The sequence below is a fragment of the Dromiciops gliroides genome, chromosome 1 (assembly GCF_019393635.1).
Source record: "Dromiciops gliroides isolate mDroGli1 chromosome 1, mDroGli1.pri, whole genome shotgun sequence".
Taxonomy (NCBI): domain Eukaryota; kingdom Metazoa; phylum Chordata; class Mammalia; order Microbiotheria; family Microbiotheriidae; genus Dromiciops; species Dromiciops gliroides.
In genome coordinates, this window is record NC_057861.1 from 622042646 (window position 1) to 622067327 (window position 24682).

The following is a 24682-nucleotide window of genomic DNA, read 5'->3' on the forward strand; positions in this document are numbered from 1 at the left end:
AAGAAACAAAGTCTCCTCAAAACCCTAATATTTATAAGTGTCATTGAGAAAGGTAAAAATGACAAGAAGGTCATGGATCATTTTCTTCTGTTTTAATGATCTCAGGAAAAGTCAAAAATGAGAGGGGGAAGGGTCTATCTGGGAAAGAAAGAAGGAAGACGTGAAATCACTGTTGCTTAATAGATAAAGAGTATATTGCCATGAAGGAAAGGGTAGGGGGACAAACATCCATGAATCTCACTTTTGTCTGAATCAGATAAAGGAAGATTGAATAGAGTTATATGCACGAACTCAGATTTTGGTATAAAAATACACAGAACGCAAAAGGGAAATAGGGGACAGTGATAAGAGGAAGGGAAGGCTAGGAAAGAGAATAGTTATGAACAAAAGAAACTTGAATTTTGGAAGGAGCAGTGTGAAGAGATTAATTCCTTTACCACCTTGTTTTTAAAGTGGGAGGTAGGAGTAAAGAGAAGAAAAAGTACAAGAGAACAGGATGAGGGAAATACACAATTAATAGTCAAACATGAATGTGAATGGGATAACCTCATCCATAAAATGGAAGAATGTATTAGAAAACAGTCCAGTAATATGGGTTTTTGCTAGAAAAATGCTTGGAACACAAAGTTTCACATAGAATTAAAATAAGTTGGAGCAAAATCTGCAGTGCTTAAGCTGAACTAAGCAGGGATGGCAGATATGATTTAAGATAGAACTAGAGTAAATAGAAAATTTAAAAAGATTAGTATCGAAATTACATTATGCTAAAAGGCACCATAGATAATTAATGTCAATAATATATATGCAACTAATAGCACAACATCTAAAAGGGGAAAGTGAATTAGGAGAAACATATTAAAACTAATAGTGGAAAATTTAATGCACCATCTCTTTCAGACCTAGATAATTAAGTACCTGAATAGAACTTTAGAAAAAGTAGAAGTGATAGCTCTCTTGTGATTAGTAAATGGGAATAGACTTTATATTCCTCTTAGCTATATATAACTTCTTTAAAAATTGACCATGTAGTGGAGCATAAAGACCTTACCAAAAATGTAGAAAAACAAATACTTACCACATCATTTACTATCATGATGTGATAAAAATTATATTTAATAAAAGGTCCTTAAAGAAATAATTAAAAAGTAACTGGAGGGGAAGCTAGGTGGTACAGTGGATAGAGCACCGGCCCTGGATTCAGGAGGAGGACCTGAGTTCAAATCCGGCCTCAGACACTTAACACTTACTAGCTGTGTGGCCCTGGGCAAGTCACTTAACCCCAATTGCCTCACCAAGAAAAAAAAAAAAGTAACTGGAGACTAAATAACATAATTTTAAAGAATTGGTAGGTCAAAGGACAAATTATAGAAAAAGTAGAAAATTTAATCAAAGCGGATGACAATAATGAGGCATAACAAAACTTATGAGATGCAGCTAATGCAGTTCAGAGAGGAAATGTTATCTAGACACTTTCAGCAACAAAAGAGAAAAAACAAATTGACGAAATGGGCATACAATTTAAAAAAAAAACTTGAACAAATCAGAAATCTCTAACCAAGAAAGTAGAGAATCTGAAAATAAAAGATTAATAAAATTTAAAAAGACCATTGAATTGATAAACAGAAGTAGTAGCTATGTTTTGTTTTGTTTTGTTGGCCAGGGGTGAGGGAGAAAGAAAGGAATAAAATAAATAGCAAATCTGATTTTTTAAAATGGAGAGGAAAACTATGTTGTTTATATCAGAAATGAAAAAGAATTAAAAATAATGTAAAGGAAATTATTAAAAACAGTTTTGCCCAGTTGTATGCCAACAAAACTGATAACTTAGAGGAAATAGATTAATACTTAACTAAAACATAAAAACCCATATTAGCAAAAGAAATAGACTTTATAGAATATATATAAGCCAATATCAGAAAATGAAATTGAACAAATGATAAACACTTAACATTGATCTGAAAAGCAAAAATTGATGTAAAAATTTAACATATATTAATATTTAAGTAGCTTTATAACAACATATTACAAAGATTATATACTATGACCATGTTGTGTTTCAAGATTGGTTCAACATAGGATAGGATATAATATAATAAACCTTATTAATATTGGTAGACGCTGAACACTTGATAAAATAAATACTCATTTCCATAAAAAATAAAATAAAAAATATTTAATTAAAATAAAATTAAAATTTTAAAACCTAGAAATCATAGGAAGAGGTAGACTTTTTCTTAACTGTAGTAAATAATATCTAAATCCAAGTGCAAACTTATCTTGTGGAAAAAAGTTCTTTCCTATAAAATCAGAGGTAAAACTCATACTGATTATCACCTCTTCTGCTTAACATAGTGCTAGAAATCTTAGCTATAGCAATAAGATGAGAAAAAGAAATTTAAGAAATAAGCATCCGAGGGCAGCTAGATGGCACAGTGGATAAAGCACTGGTCTTAGAATCAGGAGAACCTGAGTTCAAATCTGGTCTCAGACACTTGCTAGCTGTGTAACCCTGGGCAAGTCACTTAACCCTCTTTGTCCTGCCCCCCCCCCCCAAATCCTAAGAAATAAGCATCCACAAAAAGAAACAAAATTATTGCTTTTCTAAAATATGATGGTGTCATTAGAGAGTCCTAGAGGGAATCATCTAAAAAACTGAAACAATAACTAGCAAAATTGCAGGATATAAGATAAATCTCCACAAATCATCAGAACTTCTGTTACCAACAAAACCTAGCAAGAAGACAACTATAGAGACTATAAAATGGATTTTCCAAGATTCACCTAGAAACTATATGAATCCAACTGTAAAATACTTGTAGAAATAAAGACAGCCCTAAATAATTGGAGAAACTCTAATTGCTCATGGGTAGGTCAAGCAAATATAATTTAAAATGCTAGTACTATTTTACTTATTCAGAGCTATACCAGTCAACCAAAAGAATATTTTATAGAGCTAGAAAAAAAATAGTGAAATTCATGTGGAGGAATAAAAGATCAAGAATCTCATGAATAATTAAAAGTAAGAAGAGGACCTAATGGTATCAGATCTCCAATTATAGTACTAAGCAGTAATCATTAAAAGTATTTGAGGGGGGGGGGCAGCTAGATGGCGCAGTGGTTAAAGCACTGGCCCTAGATTCAGGAGTACCTGAGTTCAAAGCCGGCCTCAGACACTTGACACTTACTAGCTGTGTGACCCTGGGCAAGTCACTTAACCCCCATTGCCCCACAAAAAAAAAAAAAGTATTTGAGGGGAAGCTAGGTGGCACAGTGAATAGAGCACCGTCCCTGGAGTCAGGAGTACCTGAGTTCAAATCCAGCCTCAGACGATTGACACTTACTAGCTGTGTGATCCTGGGCAAGTCACTTAACCCCAATTGCCTCACCCCCCCCCCAAAAAAGTATTTGATACTTGCTTTTTAAGAAGATCAATCAATGGAACAAATTAGGTAAACAAACATAGTAGCCTGGTGTTTGATAAACACAGAGACCCCAGTTACTTGGAGAAGGACTCCTTATTTGACAAAAGCTTTAAGAAAAGTGGACAACAGTCTGGCAGAAATTAGGTTTAACTCAGTACCACAAAGATATACTAAGATAAGCTCAAAATGATTTATCTAGATATAAAAAAGTCAGACAAATTAGATGAGCAAGGAAGAAATTATCTTTCAGATCTATGGATAGGGGAAGAGTTCACGACTAAACAACTAATAGAGTATTTCAGAAAATAAAATCAAGATTTTGATTATATAAAATTGAAAAGTTTTTGCACAAATCTAATATTGTTAAAATTAGAAGGAAAACAGGTAGCTTGGGGGGAAAAAATCTATGTGGCAAATTTCACTGATGAAGGTCTCATATCCAAAATATATAAGGAACTGATCCACATTTATAAGTTTTAGAACCATTTCCCAATAGGTAAAAGGATATGAGCAGGGAGTTTCCAAAGGAAGAAATCCAGGTTACCAAGAACCATGTGGAAAAATGTTCTCACTAATAATTAGAGAAATTCAAATTAAAGCAATTTTGAGGTTCCATCTCACACACATCAGAATGGGAAAAATGACCAAAAAAGGAAAATTATAAATGTTGGTGAGGCTGTGAGAAAAGAGGTATACTAGTGTACTTTTGGTGGATCTATGAATTGCTCCAACCATTCTGGAAAACAGTTTCAAACTATGCCAAAGAAGTACCTACCCTTTGACCCAGTTATGCCCCCAAAGAAATAAGAAAAGGATCTATATGATTTTTCTTGCCTTTTCAATGTGTATGGGAGGAGGGAGGGAGGGAATTTAGAACTGAAAATAAAATTTTATACAAAAATATTTATAGCAACTTTTTTTGGTGTAGCCAAATATTGGCACTCAGGGTTTGTCCTATTGGGGAATGATGGAACAAATTGTGGTATATGAATATAATGAAATATTATTGTGCTATAAGAAATGAAAAAAATGAACAATTTTAGAGGAAATTTAGAAACTTATGAACTCATGCAGAGGGAATTGAGCTGTACTAGAACTATTTATACAGTGATAACAACATTATGGAGAAAAATAACTTTGAAATACTTTAGGACTCTGATTGAAATTATAAGCCACAAGGCCAAAAGAATGAAGATGAAGTAGGTCACTCATCTCCTAACAGAAAACTTAAAATTCAAAAAGAGACATACATTTTTTGACTTGGCCAATATGGGATTTTTTTTTTCAAATTATAAATGTATTTTTAAGATTCCCCCACCCCTACCCCCATCTCAATAGAGGGAGGGACAGATTAATAAAAGATTAAATTTTCTAACAAGATAGTTATAAAAACATTTTATACATATTAATTTTTCCCTATACAAAGTCAACAAGAAACTAGCATTTTTTGTTGTTGGCAAAACATTTTTTCCTTAGTATTTTATTTTTTCCCAATTATGTGTATAGATAGTTTTCAACATTCATTTTTACAAGATTTTGAGTTCTGAATTTTTCTTGCATCCTCCCTTCCCTCCCCTCTCCCAAAGCCAGCAAGCAATCTGATATAGGTTATATATTACATTCGTGTTAAACATATTTCCACATTAGTCATGTTGTGAGAGAAGAGTCAGAACAAAATTTTTAAAAAATAAAGAAGAAACAACTAATAAAACAACATAAATGAAAATAATATGCTTCAATCTGCATTCAAATTTCATAGTTCTTTTTCTGGATGTGGAAAACATTTTCTATCATGAGTTCTTTGAAATTCTTTTGGATCATTTCACTGCTGAGAAGAACCAAGTCTATCACAGTTGATCATCACACAATGTTGTTGATACTGTGTACAATGTTTTCTTGGTTCTGCTCGTTTCACTCAGCATCAATTCATGTAAGTCTTTCTAGTTTTTTTCTGAAATATGCCTGCTTATCATTTCTTACCGCACAGTAGTATTCCATTACATTCACATACTACAATTTGTATACCATTCCCCAGTTGATGGGCATCTTCTCAATTTCCAATTCTTTCCCACCACAAAAAGAGCAGCTATAAATATTTTTGTACATGGGTCCTTTTCCTTTTTTTAATGATCTCTTTGGGATGTAGATCTAGTAGTGGTATTGCTAGGTCAAAAGGTAAGGTTTTTTTTTTAAAGGAGCTTATAGTTTAATAGGGGAAATAATATGCAAACAAGTGTTTACAAATGATTTACAAAACTGATAAAATAATCTCTTTTAAAAAATTATTCTTTATTTTAACATTGTTTTCTTAAACTTTGAATTCCCAATCCTCCCCCTGTACCCCTTCCTCCTCCTATTGAGAAGGCCAGCAATATAATCTCATTTATATGTGTGAAGTCATGTAAAATACATTTCCATATTAGTCATGCTGCAGAAAAAAAAAGCAAGAAAAAGAAAGCAAATGAAAAAAGCATGCATCAATCTACATTCAGAGTTCATCAGTTCTCTCTGAAGGTGGATAGCATTTTTCATCATAAGTGCTTTGGAATTGTCTGAGATCATTGTCTTCATCAGAGTAGCAATGTCTTTCACAGTTGGTCATCATTAAAATATAGCTATTACTATGTACAGTGTTCTCTTGGTTCTGCTCACTTCATTTTGCTTTGCTCATATAAGTCTTCCCAGGTTTTTCTGAAGCCATCCTGCTCATCATATAGCATAAGAGTATTCTTTCATAATCATCTACCCTAATTTGTTCAGCCATTCCCCAGTTGATGGGCATCCCCTCAGTTTCCAATTATTTGCCACCCCAAAAAGAGATGCTATAAACATTTTGATATATATAGTTCCTTTTCCCTTTTCTTTGATCTCTTTGGAATACAGACCTAGTAGTGGTATTACTGGGGCAAAATGTATGCACAGTTTTATACCCCTTTGGGTATAGTTTCAAATTGCTCTACAGAATGATTGGACCAGTTCACAACTCCAACATAAACTTCTAGTATTTATCATTTTCTTTTTCTGTCATATTAGCCACTCTGATAGGTGTGAGGTGGTACCTCAGAGTTGTTTTATTTTGCATTTCTCTAATCAATAGTTATTTAGAGCATTTTTCATAAGCCTTTTGATAGCTTTGATTTATTTTGAAAACTGCTACAATAAGCATTTTTTAAAGAATGATAAAAGAGTACTGCATATAAAACTGAATCTCCACTATGTATAGGTTGGCTATTTTTTTTGTGGGTTGACGGGGTGTAATATTTCAGATTTTATGTGTTAGGTCCAAGAGTGCCCTGGTTTCCTTTGTCTTCTACTGAACTTCCATATGCTCACTTCTGTTTTTAAAATGGTTCATTAGTACTCTTTTATTTCTTAATTTTTAAAGTATCATCAGTACCCTTCTTTTTTTCTGAAATGCTGTAATGCTTACTCTTCAGTGGAAAAGAATGGAACAAAGAGGACAAGTTTGATAGGAGGTCAAGGAAAGCCATTAGATTAGAACAAGGGGATCTTAGATTTATTGATTTCCCCCCACCAGAATTGTTTCTTTTCCCCACAATATCATTTTGGCATTAAGTCTATAAAGACTTACATTTGTGAGAGGAAAAGTAGGTTGAGTTACTGAAGAACTTCACCTTAAGAATTCTGATCTTTCATGTGTGAAATGATGTATTGTGAAGTGAGCAGAACCAAGAGAACATTGTGCACAGAGACAGCAATATTGTTTGATGAAGAACTGTGAATGACTTGACTATTCTCAACAATACAGTGATCCAAGACAATCCCAAAGTACTATTGATGAAACATACTATCCACCTCCAAAGAAAGAACTGATATTGATGGAACAGACTGAAGCATGTGATTTTTTACTTTCTTTCATTTTTTCCTTTTAATTAGGTTTCCTTGTACAAAATGACAAATATGGTAATGTTTTTCATAATCATATATGTATAACACATATCTGATTGTTTGCCGACTCAGGGAAGGGGAAGGAGAGAAAGAAGGACAAAAATCGGAACCCCAAACTTTAAATAAAAATATTTATTTAAAAAAATAAACTGTAGGAGATGGTATTAAATGCCTGAAGAAAAAAAAAAAAAGAATTCTGCTCTCTTAACAAACTGACAAGGAATTTTATCTCAAATGTAGCACATGATGCAAAATCCTTGGAACAGCAATACAATGGTCCAAGATAGTTCCAAAGGACTCATGATGGAAAATGCTCTCCAAATCCAGAAAAAAACCCAACAACTGTGGAATATGGATGCAGATTGAACCATAATATTTCTTTTGTTTTTTTGGTGCTATTGTTTTTCTTTTTTGAGGTTTTTCCTTTTTGCTCTGATTCTTCTCTTATAACATGACTAATGCAGAAATATGTTTAATGTTATTGTACATATATATAACCTATATCAGATTATTTGCTGTCGTGGGTAGTGGGGGAGAGAGGGGAGGGAGGGAGAAAAATTTGAAACTAGAAATCTTACAAAAACAAATGTTGAAAACTATTTCTACATGTAACTGGAAAATAATAAAATACTTTTATAATTCAATGAATTGAAGGTGTGGGGTTATTGCATGATTAGCAAAAGAAAAATAAGACTAGCCTAAGAACCTACTATCCTAGATATTTGTTTTGTTTTGTTTTGCAGGACAGTGAGGGTTAAGTGATTTGCCCAGGGTCACACAGCTAGTAAGTGTCAAGTGTTTGAGGCTGAATCTGAGCTCAGGTCCTCCTGAATCTAGGGCCAGTGCTTTATCCACTGCACCACCTAGCTGCCCCCATCCTAGGTATTTGACTGGCAAAATAAATTACCCTTCTATTGTTTTCCTTAGTAGTTGGGGGAATTTATAAGACTAGTTCTAGTATCCATGTGGCCAATATTCAATCTGTCTCCTCTAGTTAGGTCTCTATTGATAAGAAACTTTTAAAAAATTGTTTTCTTTCCTTCTCAGGTACATAATGAAGGTTTCTTTGTAGTGGAAGATGGGAATTTGAGAACACGAAGAGTCCTTTTGAATGAAGTTAACACTGAGACAGTTCACATGTTTCTACAGTACCTGTACACAGCTGATACTAAGATTCCTTCCCATCTGCTCACCGACTTGCAGTCCCTGGCCATCAGGTCACTCTGCTACTTTTTGCTTACTTAACAATTGAAACTAACTTTCCAAAGTGTATCAGTGTTGTTTTTTTTTGTGCAAATTAAGCGTTGTCATACATTGGAAAGTCAGTATAGTGCGGAAGGAGCACTGGATTCAGAAGTAGGAGATACCAGGGTTCCAATCCTGACTCTGCCACTTTGTAGCTATGTAACTGTGGGCCTCAGGTTATTCCTCTGTAAATGAAGATAATATCTACAAGGCCTATGTGACTGTATTCTTGAGAAGATCACACAACAGAAAGGGTGCAAAGTGCTTTTCAGACTTTTAAGTATTCTGTTAGGACTACTGAAACAACTAGGCGACTCAGTGGAGGACCGAGCCTGGAATCAGGAAGACCTGAGTTAAGATCTAGCCATAGAGACTTACTGACTGTGTAACCCTTGGCAAGTAGTCACCTAACCTTTGTTTGCTGCAGTATCCGCAACTGTGAAATGGGAATAATAATATCTGCCTTCTAGTATTGTTGTCAGGATCAAACTAGATTAGATTCAGTGGTTTCAGTTGTTTTTGACTCTTTCTGAGACTCTCTGTGACCCATTTTTGAGGTTTTCTTGGCAAAGATCCTGGAGGGGTTTGCCATTTGCTTCTCCAGCTCATTTTGCAGATGAGGAAACTGAAGCAAAAGGGTTAAGTGACTTGCTCAGGGTCATGTGGTTAATAAGTGTCTGAGTCCAGCTTTGAACTTAGGTCTTCATGATTCCAGACCTGTTACTCTATTCACTATACCATCTAGCTGTCCCCCTCAGATAACTTGGTGTTTATAAAAAGTGCTTAGTGAAGATGCTATAAATGCTTATTCCCTTCCTCCATTCCTCCTCCACTTCCTTTTTCTTATCCCTTCCCTTCCTCCTGTTAATATCAGTTATGATTATTAGTCAGAAGTTTATCACCAATGATGACCTTGCAGGAATAGAATACTTTAGGTGGAATTTGTTAGTTACTTATAGTAACATGTTCTTTTATGAGTCTCTGGCCAAAGTTTAAGGCTGTGACGGGTATGTGGTAGGGCCATATAGCTTTCAGCTTTCTGTTTAGGGTAAAATATAGCTTATAGTATACGTTACATCTGTCTCCTTGAGAAATCTAGAGGCAGTTGAGCCTTCATAGTTTTGGGTACTTTAAGTATTATATTATATATTATTTAAACCACACAGCCTTGAGACACTTTGAGGAATTGGTTATAGGAGGTTCTTATTAGAACATCCTAATGACCAGGCAGACTTCAGCAAGATTGGTCTTGGGGAAGAGTGTCCTTGTTACAGAAGGATGGAGGAAAGGACAAATATATGGTATTTGTGGTAATTCCCTTATTATTCCTACTTCAGCCTTCCTTTCTTTTTGTTTTTGTTTTTGTTTTTAGTGAGGCAATTGGGGTTAAGTGACTTGCCCAGGGTCACACAGCTAGTAAGTGTTAAGTATCTGAGGCCAGATTTGAACTCAGGTACTCCTGGCTCCAGGGCCGGTGCTCTATCCACTGCGCCACCTAGCTGACCCCCCCTTTCTTTTAATATATGAATTCCAGTTCTGCCTCTGACCTCATCCTTGAATGAGAGAAACATGGTTTGATTGATGCTTTTTCATTTCATTTCTGCAGGTTTGGAGTGAAGGAACTTGTTGATCTATGCGAAAGTGGCCTAGAGGGTACTGATATTAATTCAGAAGATGATATGTTTTTGGTGGAGAAAGAAGAAGAGGATTGTGAAAGTAGAGCAGAAAATTTCCAAGAACTATTGAGGTCAATGTGGGTAGATGAAGATAAAGAATCAGAGCCTTTACTTAAGCTACAAGATCAGGAAGAAGATGACAGAGAGAAAGTAAATGAAGAGGAAATGGATGAAATCTATGAGTTTGCTGCTACTCAGCGAAAGATGCTTCAAAGGAAGTGTCAGATAAAGGAAGATTCAGTAGCTGGCCAGCCGGGGGAAGAAATTCCACTATTTGAATGTTTACCAGCAAGTGTCAAATTTAAAAAACAGATGGACAGTACATATAAAATAGACTCTTCTGAGCAAGTGAAAGGTCAGGAACCTAATGTAAGCAGCAATTTAAATATTAAACATTTCACTCCTGTGAAAGAAAGATACCAAAAAAAGATTCCAGACAATCAGAGTGGTACAGAGTCTCCTGAAAAATACTGTTCACCAAAGCCAGCTAAAGCTGGTACTCACTCTAGTACTTCTGATCTTTTGGTAGAAGGTGAAGGAGATAGTCTAAGAGAAAAACTTGCATCTCTAGACTCACTCCATGATTCTGATCTTGATAAGAGCTATGATCATCTTTTTTCAGTGACTCAAGGAGAGTATTGTGAGCCTTCCCAAGTAAACTGCACTCCAAGGAAACAAAAAGGGACTTTGCTAGGGAAAGAAGTGTCTAATTCGCCCATTCTTTGCCAGACACCTCCATTGCAGCCAGACTTCCCTCTGTCATATAACCACTGTCAGAGTCCTTCCAGTTCACAAATCTTTCCTCAGTGTAGACACAGTTCATCCCCATTATCTCCTCAGTTAAAAAGGAAATTTTCCAAGGTAGTCTCTCCTCCAATTTTAACAGAAAAGCAAAAGGAAAACAATGATATCCACACTTTGTATGAAGACTCAGCCTGCAAGGACAGCAGTGAGTGTGGTTATATTGCAAGCCAAAAAAATACAGCAGTTCTGATTTCTCCAGCTGAGTCTCTGTCCATTGACCTAACTAAACCAAAATCTTGCCAAAGGCTGTCCCAGTCGAATAGCCGATCTCAGAATTCTCTATCGCAAGTGAACAAAGATGATGATATTATTCTTTTGTTGGATTCAGATGAAGAAATGGAACTAGAACAGACCAAAATGAAACCAGTTTCTGATAGTTCCTGTGGAGAAAGAAAAACACCCAGAAGCTTTGTAGGTAAAGGCAAGGAAATGAAGAGTAGTCCCAAATCATCCAGACCTTTTCTAATTATTGATATTGACAGTGACCAAAGGTATTCTCAAAGCCCAGTAGCCACAGAAGTCGGGGAACACAGAGAGAGGGGTACAGATGTTCTGACTGAGGTGCAGTCACCCAGAAAGGGGAATAGTTGTTTGGATGACGAACTGGATTTTAAGCTGATCTCCAAACAGGACATCAGCAAAGAGGAAAGTGGTAGCACAGATACTTCTTGGCTGGTTCCAGCCACTCCTCTTACTAACAGAAGCCGTGATTGCTCATCCCATATGCGAGTCACAAGCATCATCGCTAGGCCATGTGTTTCTACTTTACAGGATAAAGTTTCACAGTGCAAGACTAAAGTACTAATAGAGGATAAAGATGTTAATGAAATAACAGACAAAGTATCTGTAAATGTGCCCCAGACATCATCTCATCGGGTACCTATTACTTCGGAAACCAAATCACTCTCAGAAACCTCAGTCAGTGAGAGATACTCTTATAGAAGCCCTCAGTATTCAGAGGTTAATAAGAACCTTTCCACAGTAGTCCCAGCTCAGTTTTCACCTGAGCGTGCTGACTTAACTAAACAGTCCCTGGAAAGCCCATCATCCCACTCAGGACTTTCTTCTGCTCATGACAAACCTGTGCTTGTCCAAAATGTATGTAGCGAAGTGGTAGAAGTTGTAGATAGTGAGGAAGAAGAAGTTCTTGATTCTTGCCCTCTGAGTAGCAGCTTTTTGCTAAACAGTGACCCCCCAATTCCAGTTGATGATGACTATTGGAATATTGAACCTCTCTCACCAATTCCAATTGATAACTTGAACTTAGAGAGGACTGGCCACCTAAGTACTAGTAGTCCCAATGGTAAAGTGTGTGAAACTCTGAGTAAAAAGGAGAGAAACTCCCTTGGAACCCCAAGTAGAATGGACAGCACTCCTGTTTGTGGAAGTCCTATCAACAAAAAAAGATCTTTACACTGCAATGAAAAGAGATCTTCATGTACAGCCTCACCCGGAAACAGTAAGCTAAGCTATTTGAATTCAGCTCTGTGGGATGATTGGGATGGAGAACAAAAGTCTACAGAAATTCTTCCTTTTGCTGAAAGATCGTCAGATGAAAAAGCAGCTCAAGAATTAGAGGTGTTAAAGACTCCAAGTAAGTAATCTTTGAGAATTATATTTGTAATTTAACTACTGGAATGAATATTGAGTCCCAATAATGTTTCAAAACTCACTTGCCTGTAAGCTGATCTTTGGACCTCACAGCAGTCTCAATAAGAGTATGGACAGGATAGAGTTACCACTGGATGTCTTTTAGTTTCCAGGCCATTTGTTCTCAATGATTTCTGTCAAGTAAGTAGATAGTTAATATGCATTTTGAATCCCTGTTTGGCTCCCTGTGGCATTATACAAACCATAAAATTAGATTAAGCCTAATTTCCCAGTGGGAAATGGACAAAAGCAATCCTAAGTGAACAAAGACATAATAGAAGCAATGGGGGGATTGTTAGGAAATCAGTCTAATTGCTGCCTCAATAGAGTTTGGACTTTATTCAAAAGTCAGTAGGGAGCCAGTCCTTAAGCAGAGAAGTGAAATTATCAAAGCTATCTTATAGGAAAATTAACCAGCCACCATGTATAAAATGTATCGGTAGGGGAAAAAGAAGACTGATTAGGAAAAGTCTTTTGCAATAGTCCAAGTTGGGCTGCTAGCAGTATGAAAAGAGGAGTTGGATACAAGATGTTTCAAGAGCAGAACTGATTAGACTTTGTGACTGGATGTGAGAGGTAAATGAAAGTGAGGAATGAAAACTAAGTGAAGATTTCAAACCTGGATGACTGCCATTAAGGAGTAATGGGGGACGACTTCCCTGATACACTAGAAAGAATAGAAAATTCTATTTTAGAAAGTCTAATAGAAAATATTTCACCCGAAGGCTTAGGCAGAGTCAGGTTTGGGGATGGGGTCTGGGGAGAGATGATACTGATTTGGACATCCATTTCAATTCAGTAAATTTTTTTTTCAATCTTAATAGTATTTTTTTTTCCAGTTACATGTAAAGATAATTTTTGACATTTGTTTTTATAAGATTTTGACTTCCAAATTTTTCTCCCTCCATTCCCTCCCCCTTCCCCAAGACAGAAAGCAATCTGATATAGTTTATATATGTACAATCATATTAAACATTTCTGCATTAGTCATATTGTGAAAGTCAATTCCGTAAATATTAGTAAGAGCCAACCACGTACAAAGCATTGTGCTTGACACTGGAAAATAAATGAAAAATAGCACAATCTCTGCCCTCAAGAAACATCTTTTTTTTTAAAAAAGATTTTGTAATCTAATAGAAAATAAGAGCTACACAAACAAGTATGATTCTATGACTGTAGGATCATTGATTCAGAGCTTGAAGGAACCTCAGAGATCAACTAGTCAATTAATAAATTAAACACCTGCTATGTGCCAGGCACTGTGCTAGGATATAAAAAGAGGCCAAAGATAATCCCTCTCCTCAATGAGGCTACAATCTAATGGAGACAACATACAAACAAATATGTCTGAACCAAGATTTATACAGGATAAATAGGAAATTATTAAAAGAAGGAAAGCACTGGAATTAAGAGGGGTTAGAAGTAGGCCCTCTGTCCCACAGCCTGTGGTCTTTCCATTGTACCATGCTGCTTCCCTATGTAAGCAGGAGGCTTTGGTATGGTTTATAAGCCTTTGACCTATCTTGCTTCTGACTCCTAGACTAAATTTTCCACTATATTTTTTACTCTCCTCCCATATGCTCACTCTTGTACTGAAGTCACTGAGTAGTAATATAATCAGCACGATTTCACATAGTTTCTTTTACTTCCTCATTCTCTACAACAGACACTTCCGTAAGCTGCAATTATCTTCTTGGTGTTCTTTTTGCAATTGATTATTGTATGAGTAATACAGTTTGAGATGGCACAGCATCCCCTGAAATGATATTCCTTGTTACCTTTGGACACAATAAAACCAATTTCAACACCTTTATTTGCATAGGCAAGGAAGAACCCTAAGCCTTCCTCCCATTTAGCTTCAATTTACTTTCCTTTTGTCTTTTGGTTTCATTAGTAGAGTGTTAATCCAGACACCTCATTTTACTGTGAGGAAGATGAAACCCAAAGAAGTGAGATGACTGGCTCAAAGTCACAATGGGAGTTCCACCACATCATGCTCCCTCTCGATGGGTATGAAGTGCAAAGGAGCAGTCTAGATTACTGAGAAGTTTGGGAAGAAAGATCACCTACTGAGGCCTCAGAGGAAGCTTCATGGAACAAAGCAATGAAGGAAGAGAAGGATTTCAGTGGGCATAGACTTAGAAGAAACTTGTTATCTCCTGACAAGTACATGGTTATAGGAAAGGACAGGATGAGATCAGAGATAAACCTTTAGTCCTGGAACATAACACACATAAAGAGAGGAATAGGGTAAAATAAGACAGGAAAAGTAATTTAGAGACTTTGGGTGCTGTGTTAAGGAGGTTTAATTTTGTCCTCTAGGGAATGAGAAGCCTTTTTTTTTTTTTAAAGAAGCCTAGCAAACATGAAGGTATGGAATTGAAAGGACAAATACAGAGATTAGCTAGAGGGGCAGGGTGATGTACCAAAAGGCAAGTGGGACTTGGAGGTGGGGGGGGGGGCATTGGTTGAAACCTTGCTTCTCTATTTTATTGACAAGGGCAATTTACCACATGACCCTTGAGGCTTTATTTGCTCATCAGCCATTAAAAAAAAAAAAGAGGAGTGGGTAGGTGTCCCAGTAGATGGAGTGCTGGCCCTGGAGTCAAGAGGACCTGAGTTCAAATCTCGCCTCAGACACTAACTGTATGACCCTGGGTAAATTACAACCCCAATTGCCTTAAAACATCCAGGGCCATCACTGGATCCAGATGTCTCTGGAAGAGAGAGTGAGTTTGGTGACCTTGCACAGCCCTTCCTCACTTAAATCCGATTCAGCGCAAGTCATGACATCTGTCATGGTCTTCTTTGAGAACCAAGGACAAACAACAACAACAACAAAGCTTATCAGCAAAGTGGGGGTAATAGTCACAAAGAATAACTGTGGGGAAAGGGTTTTATAACCTCTAAAAAGCTATGTAAATATGGAGATAAAAATGGGAGGCAAAACCATCTCCTGAGAAGATCAGGGTTAAGGGGTATTAGTGGAGAAAGTTTGAAGTGTCCACTGTGAAGAAAGTGAGAGGAAGTCAATTAAAGCCACAAGAGGATTTCTTTGTAGTGGTGGGCTACCAGCTGGGTTTAGTGTATTTTTATAGTGGCCCAAATTAGCTTGGGTTTTTTACTTCTTCCAGCATTATTCAGTGGCTCAAAAGTAGGAGCTAAGGAGGAAGGTGGTAGATGTTATCCCAGTGGTGCAGATTAACGGGATGGGTTCAAGCCTGGAAGACCATGCATTCTTAAAATGACTGCTTCATAGGGACAAAGCATGAACAGAATGAGGTAAATATAGAACGGGGATAACGGTATGAGAAAATAGAGAATGATCAAGAGACTAGGGTTAGGTGGCGCAATGGATAAAGCACCGGCCCTGGATTCAGGAGGACCTGAGTTCAAATCCGGCCTCAGACACTGGACACATACTAGCTGTGTGACCCTGGGCAAGTCACTTAACCCCCATTTCCCCGCCAAAAAAAAAAAAAAAAGAGACTAGGGTTAGAAGTGGAAATGTAGAATATGGAAGTTTGGAAATAGATCTCAGGAAAGAAGTCAAGACTAGAAATAGAGGGTTTTTAAAAAATGGATTTTTATTGATCTTTTATTTTTATATCACCTAGATTTCCCCCACCTCCCTCTTCTTCCCAGAAAGCCATCCTTTATAACAGAATTTTTTACTAAAGAAAAGAGGGAGGGAAAATTCAGTAAAACTGATCAACAAATCTGACATCCTATGCAGTGTTCCTTGACTGTGGACCCCCTGACCTCTTTAAGGAGTTGTCTTCTCAAGTCTGTTCTTTGGAATCAAACTTGTTCTTTATAATTCTGAAGTACACAATTTAGATTGCTTGTATTGATTGTTATTTCCATTTCCATTGTTGTACTTATCATGTATATTGCTTTCCTGGCTCAGTTAACTTCACTTTTTAAGTCATGAAAGTCTTTCCAAGCTTGTCTGTTCGTCCTATTCATTGTTTCTTAAAACACAATAATATTCCATTACATTCACATTCAGGTACCACAATTTGTTTAGCCATTCTCCAATTAATGAGCATTTTTTTTGTTTCCAGTCTTTTCTGCCACAAAAAGTATGATAAATATTTTGGCGTATATGGATCCTTCCTTTTTGCTAATGACCTTCTTAGGGTCTATGACTAGCAAGATAATTTCTGGGTCAAAAGATAAAGACATGGGGCAGCTAGGTGGCGCAGTGGATAGAGCATCCGTCCTGGAGTCAGGAGTACCTGAGTTCAAATCCAGCCTCAGACACTTAACACTTACTAGCTGTGTGACCCTGGGCAAGTCAACCCCAATTGCCTCACTAAAAAAAAGAAAAAGATAAAGACATTTTAGTAACTTTATTTCCATAATTCCTCATTGCTTTCCAGAATGGTTGCACCATTTGGTCTGCCTGTCTCCCCACAGCTTCTTTAATAATGATTATTCCCATCTTTTGTTATCTTTGCCAGTTTGCTGGGTATGAGGTAAAACTCCAGAGTTGTTTGTTTGCACTTCTCTTATAGATATTTGGAGCATTCATATAATTAATACTTTGTAGTTCTTCTTTTGAGAATTGTTTACTGATATCCTTTGACTACTTCTCTATAGGTGAATGATTTTTGGTCTCTCATATAGATTTGCTTACCATCTCCATAATGAGCTAGTTGAAGTTGTGAGTGGGAGATGATGAAGAGAAAATGTAGAAAGAAAGGAAGCTCGTAGATAGAACTTTGTGGAATGCTTACATTTAGTGGGTAGGAAGAAAAGCAGCTAACAAAAGGAAGGTGTAGGAAGAGAGAGGAAAAGCAGAGAGAGAACTCCCCCCCCCCAATATAGTGTAGTGTTATAGAAGCCAAAGAAGGAAATATTTTCAGTAATAATATCACATGTATATAGCATATTAAGTTTACAAAATACCTTTAACAACAGTTATGTGGTATTGCGAGTATCATTATCTCCATTTTGTAGATGAGAAAAACAAGGTTCAAAGAGGTTAAGTGACTTGCCCATGGTCAGTGAGCTAGCAAATATTGGATCTGGAATAGGATCCCAGATCTCCTGATCCCCAAGCCCAACACTCTCCACCCAACCATGTTGCTGATGGTGCCAAATTCTATAGAGGGGACAATCAAGCAGTCTTTCTATCAACAAGCATTTGTTAAGCACCCACTGTGTGCTAGGTTCTGTGCTGAGTCTTGGGGCTACAGAGAAAAATGAAACTTTCTATCCTTGCAGAACTTGGATGATAACTGAGGAAAAGACCACTGGGATTATTGATTGGAACATTGATTGTCCTTTCAGAAAAAGGTTTCAATAATATCATTTTGTGGTAGTTGTATGGTTTCATTTATACTGAGTAAATGCATGTTGAATATAGAGATTCCTAGGATTTAGAACTGGAAAGGACCTTAGGGGTCATCTAGTTCTAAACCCCTAATTTTATAGATGAGGAAACTAAGACCCAGAGAGATTAAGTGACTTATCCAGAGTCAAACAACTAATGAGTGGCAGTACCAAGTTTAGAACCTAGGGCATCTGACTGCAAATTCAATGTTCTTTCCACTGGAGTCAAAGTTCTCCAGGACCACCACTCCAAATGTGTGTGTGGAGTGATTGCACTAAATCATGATCTCTTTTAAAAGTTCCTTCTAATTGTTCTATTTTCTCCTTAATACAGTAAGTGCTGACTTTGGTTTTGAGAGATCCCAATATTTGTCAGTGATTTTAAGGAGAGTGTTGTCAGTGTGTCATATCAATATTATATGTACACAATGCATCTAGAGTGTGCCTTGTAATGCTTCTTAGAAGGGAGAGTGGTGGTGTAATGGAATCAGACATTGATAACTTGTCACAGCTCCAGAGAGGTTGAAAATTACTACATTCATATAGTAAAATAATACTTGCATTGTTTTCAGTATAAAGAAAGATAAGGAAACAGAGCTTAGAAACTCATGTCAATGAAATTGAGATGCCAGATAGTCACATCACATCAAGTACCCCTTATCCCAACCACTTACTAATATTTGTATTTGTTTTATTCTCCCACAGAAGCTGCTGATCAGAAGACTAATAGACCCCCCAAAGTTCCTATAACTCCAATGCCAAGTTATTCTATCATGGAAACACCAGAACTAAAGAAAGAATTGAATAGGTTGGTGTTTCTATTTTACTTATCTACACACAATTTGGGTTTAACAAGATACCTTGGATTCTTCTCTAAAAAGTTCATATTCCTTCTCTTCTTAGAGGAATCTTCTTTGTGGATAGACTCAGACTTCTGACTCTTAAGAGGCTCTGCTAAAGACTTGAGGCCTCTTGTACCTAGCTGAGCTCCTGGTATCCTTAATTATAGGGTGGGCCCACAGACTTATCCCAGACTTTGCCTGCAGTTCCTGAAAAGTCAGAAGGTCTAGCCCACTTTCTGTGAGAATAAGAAAAAACCTTCATGAGCTTTGGAAATTTCAAGTTTGTGGAAGGAGGTCCATTGTAAGAGCCTTCCTTAGATCATGTATGTCTTCATTTTTGCATAGCAAATATATCACGCCAGAATGACTGCCCATTCTATCTTCGAGACATATTTATAATTGTCAGTTTTAATGATTTATTTATTTTAATAAAAAATTCCTTAGCTTATTTTAGTTATTGCCTCAAAGTAAAAGATAATGTGCTCCTGTTACACAATTATGAGTGACTTGCACACTTCTTTAGCAAGTTTTTCTTTGGTTAATATTTGGTTAATATTTTCACAAAATAAAATTTTTTAGCTGAATCCAAGTTTTTAGAATAATAGAATTTTGTTGAATTGATTTATCAAGGTCATACTTAATAAATAAAAAGATCCTTTGTCTGCATATCTAAATAAGTATTCTTCTCATTTAAAGCAGTCACTTTGGTGTGCTACACGCTGATTTCAGTAGTGCCACTATTGCTTCAAACACTATTGGAACTCCTCTTCAAGACTTTGAACATTTGAAACTCTTATCTCACCACTTAATAGTCATGTCCCATTTCTAACTCTAGACTTTCTTTCTTAGCCTGACTCCCCCAACCTTATTCATCAGACTTAACTTGATGTGTTTTTGATGTTTCCAGAAATCAGATCCACCCTCAAAAGACACACATTTACTGTTATTGCAATGTGGGGATTTTCCAGAGCATACTTAGAATGTGTGACAGACTCTAACTTTTGACAGTCACAGAACACAAGCATGTTGGCTTTGCCAACAGCCATTAACATTTGCTAATAATTGTGTCCTGTTTGCTGACAAGTAAGCAGAACATTGTAAAGTACATACAAACAATCTGGTTCAGGACTAAAAAATCACCTATTTCCCAATTTAGATTTGGAGTTCGTCCTCTCCCCAAACGCCAGATGGTACTGAAGCTGAAGGAGATTTTCCAGTACACCCACCAGATCCTGCCGTCTGACTCTGAGGATGAAATCCAGGCTTTGCAGACATCCCCTAGAATGATGGCAGAACCTTGCTGCCTAACTCAGACAACTCAAGTCAAGACTTCAGGAGCAGTGAATGAGTTACCACCAGCTTCCTCCAGTAGTGCCCTGCCCAGTGTGGAAGATGGTCAGTCAGAGAACTTACCCAGCATGAGTCACCAAAGGCTAAAGAATCTCACTAAAACCCGAGGCAGAAGGAAGCAGCCACATAAAGCCTTTCTAACACTGACACAACCACCAGCTGAGGATGTGTGCTCAGGCCCTGCCAGTGATAATCAGCTCCCAATGTCTCAGACATCCATTGCTTCTTCTACAGATGAAAGTGAAAACTCCTTTGGTTCACAAAGGTAATGGATGAAGAACAGGTTTAGTAGGGGTGTCCTTACTGCAATGAACTGACTAGCCCAAGAGTAGGAATGACTAAGTATAGTTTATTGTCTGATAAACTCAAAGCTCCTGACTTGCTTTCTAAGTTGCAAGGTGTCTAAAACCTGAAGAGATTTTGAGTAGTTGGTAACACAACTCACATAAACAGAATTTTGGTCCTAGGAGACAGGAATACCATGTCCTTTGCAGCATTTCTCAAACTTTTTGGTCTCAGGACCCCTTTACTCTCTTAAAAATTATTGCTGACTGTCCAAAGAACTTTTGTTTATCTGGGTCATTTCAATCAGTATTTATTGTATTAGAAACTAAAACACTTTATTATTATTATGAAAATAGTTTTGACCTCACAAACTCTCTAAAAGGGTCTTGGGTAGCTCCAGGAATCCCCAGACCTCACTTTGAGAACCACTCACCTAATGTACTGACAAAGCTACATGCAAATGCTTTGCATTTTTCTTTCTCACTTCTGGGGGTCAGCTAATTTAATTGCTAGAGTAGCAAGGGCCTCCTCAATGGTGATGATGCCCATCATCACCAGTGACACACTGATCTTCAGTCCTTTGTGATTAGAAGTGACTCTAATCAAGGTTTTGTAAATTCCTATGAAACCCAGATACAGAGCTAAGAGATGATAGGGGAAGCATAGAAGAGGCAGATGCATCACAGACTGTTAGAGCTGCTTTCAGAGGTCCTTTGCTGCAACTCCCTCCTTGGACAGACCTGCAAGTCAAGGCACTTGGCAGTGAATGGCAGAGCTGGAACTTGAATCCGGGTCTCTGCCTGTGTTGATCCCACTGTGTCATGCTGCTTTGCATTATGGGGAAGTAGGAGTTTACAGAACACTTTAGATTCCCTCAGATTAAACACAATGGAGATGTTGATACATTAGCCACTAGTAAGGACTGCTCCCTGAGATATGGCTGTCGTGAGTTTCTCTGCCATTTGCTGGCTCTCATTGTCTCTGGTAGGTGCAGGGGAGAACTCTTCACTTAGAGTTTTCTTTTCTTTTTTCCCCATTTCTATTGCCAGTGAGTTTGAAACAGTCTTTGAATCTGAAGGGGAAGAGGAAGAGGAGGAGGAGGAGATCACTGCTTCCCAAGCTGCTGTCCAGGAGGCCAACAGAGAGGAGGCAGCCAGACGCTACATCAGATCCCATCCGGCTCTTTACCAGAAGATTCTCCTTTACCAGCCCTTTGAGCTAGCTGACCTGCAGGCAGAGTTGAAGCAGAATGGCATCAAGTTTGCCATGGGGAAGCTATTAGATTTTCTGGATGCTCACTGCATCACTTTTACAACAGCTGGAGCCAGAAAGGAAAAATTAAAGAAGAAACTGCAGCAAGGTGGCAAAAAAAGGGGGAAACATTATTGATAGGGGCCACCTCTTTCTCTTCCACATTTGCCCATTACTAGCCTAGAGCTCTTGTAATCCTCAGCATCTGAGTCTCTTGTCAGAACTTGTTTGGGGAGTTGCTTATTTGCCCCAGGTCATCTGCCCATACAGTCAAATAGCAGGAAAAGCCAGACATCCCACTGTATTTCTAGACTCCTGTGACTCAAGATTGTTTTGTTTCTGTGAAATTTCTCTAAAAGAATGACAAGCTATCTGACCCGAATTTCCAGCTCACTTAGAGACTTACCTAAAAGTGCAGATCAGAAAGTTATATTCAGAATTTTACCACAGGGCAAAGGGAAGTATTACATACTTGGACTTCTGGGCTTATCTCGAACACATACAAGAAGGGCCTTTTACTATTTCTAGTGAGTTGTAAGCAGCAGTGGAACAAATCAGACAGGTAGTCACATCTCCTAGTTTGGTTGAGAAGTAAGGAAACTGGCACATCCCTCTTTCCTGTAATGTGCTGCCTTGGTCTCCATCTACCTGCCTCCCCTGCCACTCCACGTGCATGCAGAAGTACTGAAATCTGGTCACCAGGAAGCCACGTGTTCAATGCCTTCCTCCCAAATCAACTCTTCCTCTGCTCCAGTACTTAGGCCCTTCTCTTCTCACTCTCTTTTTCAAAGAAAGGGCATCACTATTTGCTAGCCTTCTTGGCCATCTGTCTTTCAGTGATGTTTGCCTTGTCTCTAGAGGTCTTGCTCCCCCCCACCACCACCTGTTTTGAATAGATAAAGTATTTCCATTATAGAAAAGAAAGTTTGCACAGTACATTTTTATGACTGGGAAATGGATTTGCTGAAGATGTCTTCAAAAGGGCAAAAGCTTAGAAAAAGAACCTGAATGTTGAAATTCAGTTCTTTATATTGTGTCTCTTATTAAAGAAGAAGAAGAAAGAAAGATAAAGAAAATAAAGGAAAAAATAAGGAGCCAATGCAAGGTTCACAATTATTTGTTGATTATCCTTTTTCTTTTTCTTCCAATTCTTATCTTTTGAGTTCTTTGCTGTCCTCTTTTGCTGAAAACTCTTTTTTGTTTTGCAGTCATTAACAAGAGTGTTTTTGCCTAGTCCTCTTTTTTGTCTCATCCCTACATTCAAATTTTGCCTGCACCTTCTGGGCATTTTCTGCCTTTGGGAATGGAATTGCTAGAAGTTTAGGTCTAGGACTTCAATCAGCAAAGTCAACATGTGTGTTCCAGACCCAGACCTTGTCCCTTCCTGTTTTAGGCTTCAGTTCTATACACAGTGTTATATAATGATTTGCACTGATCTTGAGAATTTTATCCCTTCTCATAATGAAGAGAATTGTCCCTTTCTCCTGTTGTAGCAACTTTTTGTCCTATTCTTTCCATTCCTGAAGGTCATTCTTGGATACAAATGTTTCTTTGCTCACATCTTAAGGAGTTCTTTCTTTTCTTTCTTCATCCTCCTTCCATTGTGGGTGATGGCTCAGGTTACCTACATTCTCAGTGGAGATATCATGTTTCTTAGGAATTTCCTTGGCAGCTATCATTGGAACTGGCTTGGGATACCTCCTTTCATTGCCTTTCTGCAAGTCACGCGGTTGTGCATGTGAGGTCTCCACATTAATGGCTGACTGGCAGTGCTGAGCAGCTGTCCATTGATGACTCCATGGAGTCAACCCCTGTGAGAGACCAAATGTTAGGATTTTTTATGAGCTGTGGAGCAGTGGGGGCAAAAATGTAGTAAAGTAGATTGGAAAAGAAGGAATGATTTATTTCCTGTGATCAGTATTGATTGTTTTTGTCTGTTATGTAAATAGATCAATTTGCATTTTATGTGATGTGCAATTAAAAAATGCTTTTTAAGAATTGTTCAGATGTTGACCTCACAAAGTCATGGCTTTCTGCCTTCTGTAGGAGACTGTTCTCTAACTTTTTTTTCTTGCTTTTTTAATAAGGAGCCCCCCTGAGTCTGTCCCTTTGGCCTCTGAAGTGTTGAAAAACAATATGTATGCCTCATCACAAGGGTAGCTATCATTATCACGATTTTATATGTAAAGGAGGAAGGTGGGACTTAAAAAAGTTGTGACTTACCAAGTTTATTGCAATACTGTGGGTGACCACAAGGGGAGAACCAGAATAGTGGAAAGGTATCTCTCGAATAGTGAAAGGAAAGACAGTTATATTTATAGTATGGATAAATTGATTATCAGTCTCATTATAATAATCTCCACCTTAGGGAGGTGGAGGGGAGGGCCTGTCCTGCTCATTGTAATATTCTCCACCTTGGGGAGGTACAATGGAGGGCTTATCCTAATTTGGAGTTCCTGGGGTCCTAAGCCAACCCCCAAGACGGGTACCTTTTTCTGTGGAGGTATGTTTTTGAGGTGTACATGTCAGAAGGTGAATCTGGGGACAAATTTGGCCTTTTCTGAGCATGTCTCTTTCTGATTCTCATGGCTAGTTTCAAAATATCTTCATTTTTCATTAGAATTTCTATACCCTTGTTATTTCCTTTATTGTCTTCAGGTCTCCATGGCCTAGATCCCTCTGTTCCTGTTATGGGTACTGATTTATGTGGGCATGAGAACCCAGCATCCTGGCTTACAAGTTATCCATTAACTGGGGTCTGACTCCTTTTAGAGCTAATATCTGAATTAGAGCTTGGGTCTTAGGTTTTTCTGTTAACCCCTTTTTGCCTCCTACATCAAATGTAAGTTGCCACCTTCTCTGTCACTTAGGATATTAGAGAATTACCAAGACATTGCCAAGTTAAGTG

General features: G+C 37.6%; 1 protein-coding gene across 3 annotated transcripts in view; it reads left to right on the forward strand.

The window, feature by feature from the left end:
- SLX4 (SLX4 structure-specific endonuclease subunit) overlaps positions 1–24122 on the forward strand; it is a 48773-nt gene extending 24651 nt beyond the window's left edge. For all 3 annotated transcript variants that reach the window (XM_043975314.1, XM_043975315.1, XM_043975316.1), the window contains 5 exons: positions 8379–8548; positions 10183–12650; positions 18752–18854; positions 20045–20503; positions 21573–24122. In XM_043975314.1, coding sequence (XP_043831249.1) covers positions 8379–8548; positions 10183–12650; positions 18752–18854; positions 20045–20503; positions 21573–21912 — 3540 coding nt within the window. In that variant the 3' untranslated portion in view covers positions 21913–24122. The remainder of the gene's footprint in view (positions 1–8378; positions 8549–10182; positions 12651–18751; positions 18855–20044; positions 20504–21572) is intronic.
- The last annotated feature ends 560 nt before the right edge of the window (positions 24123–24682 follow it).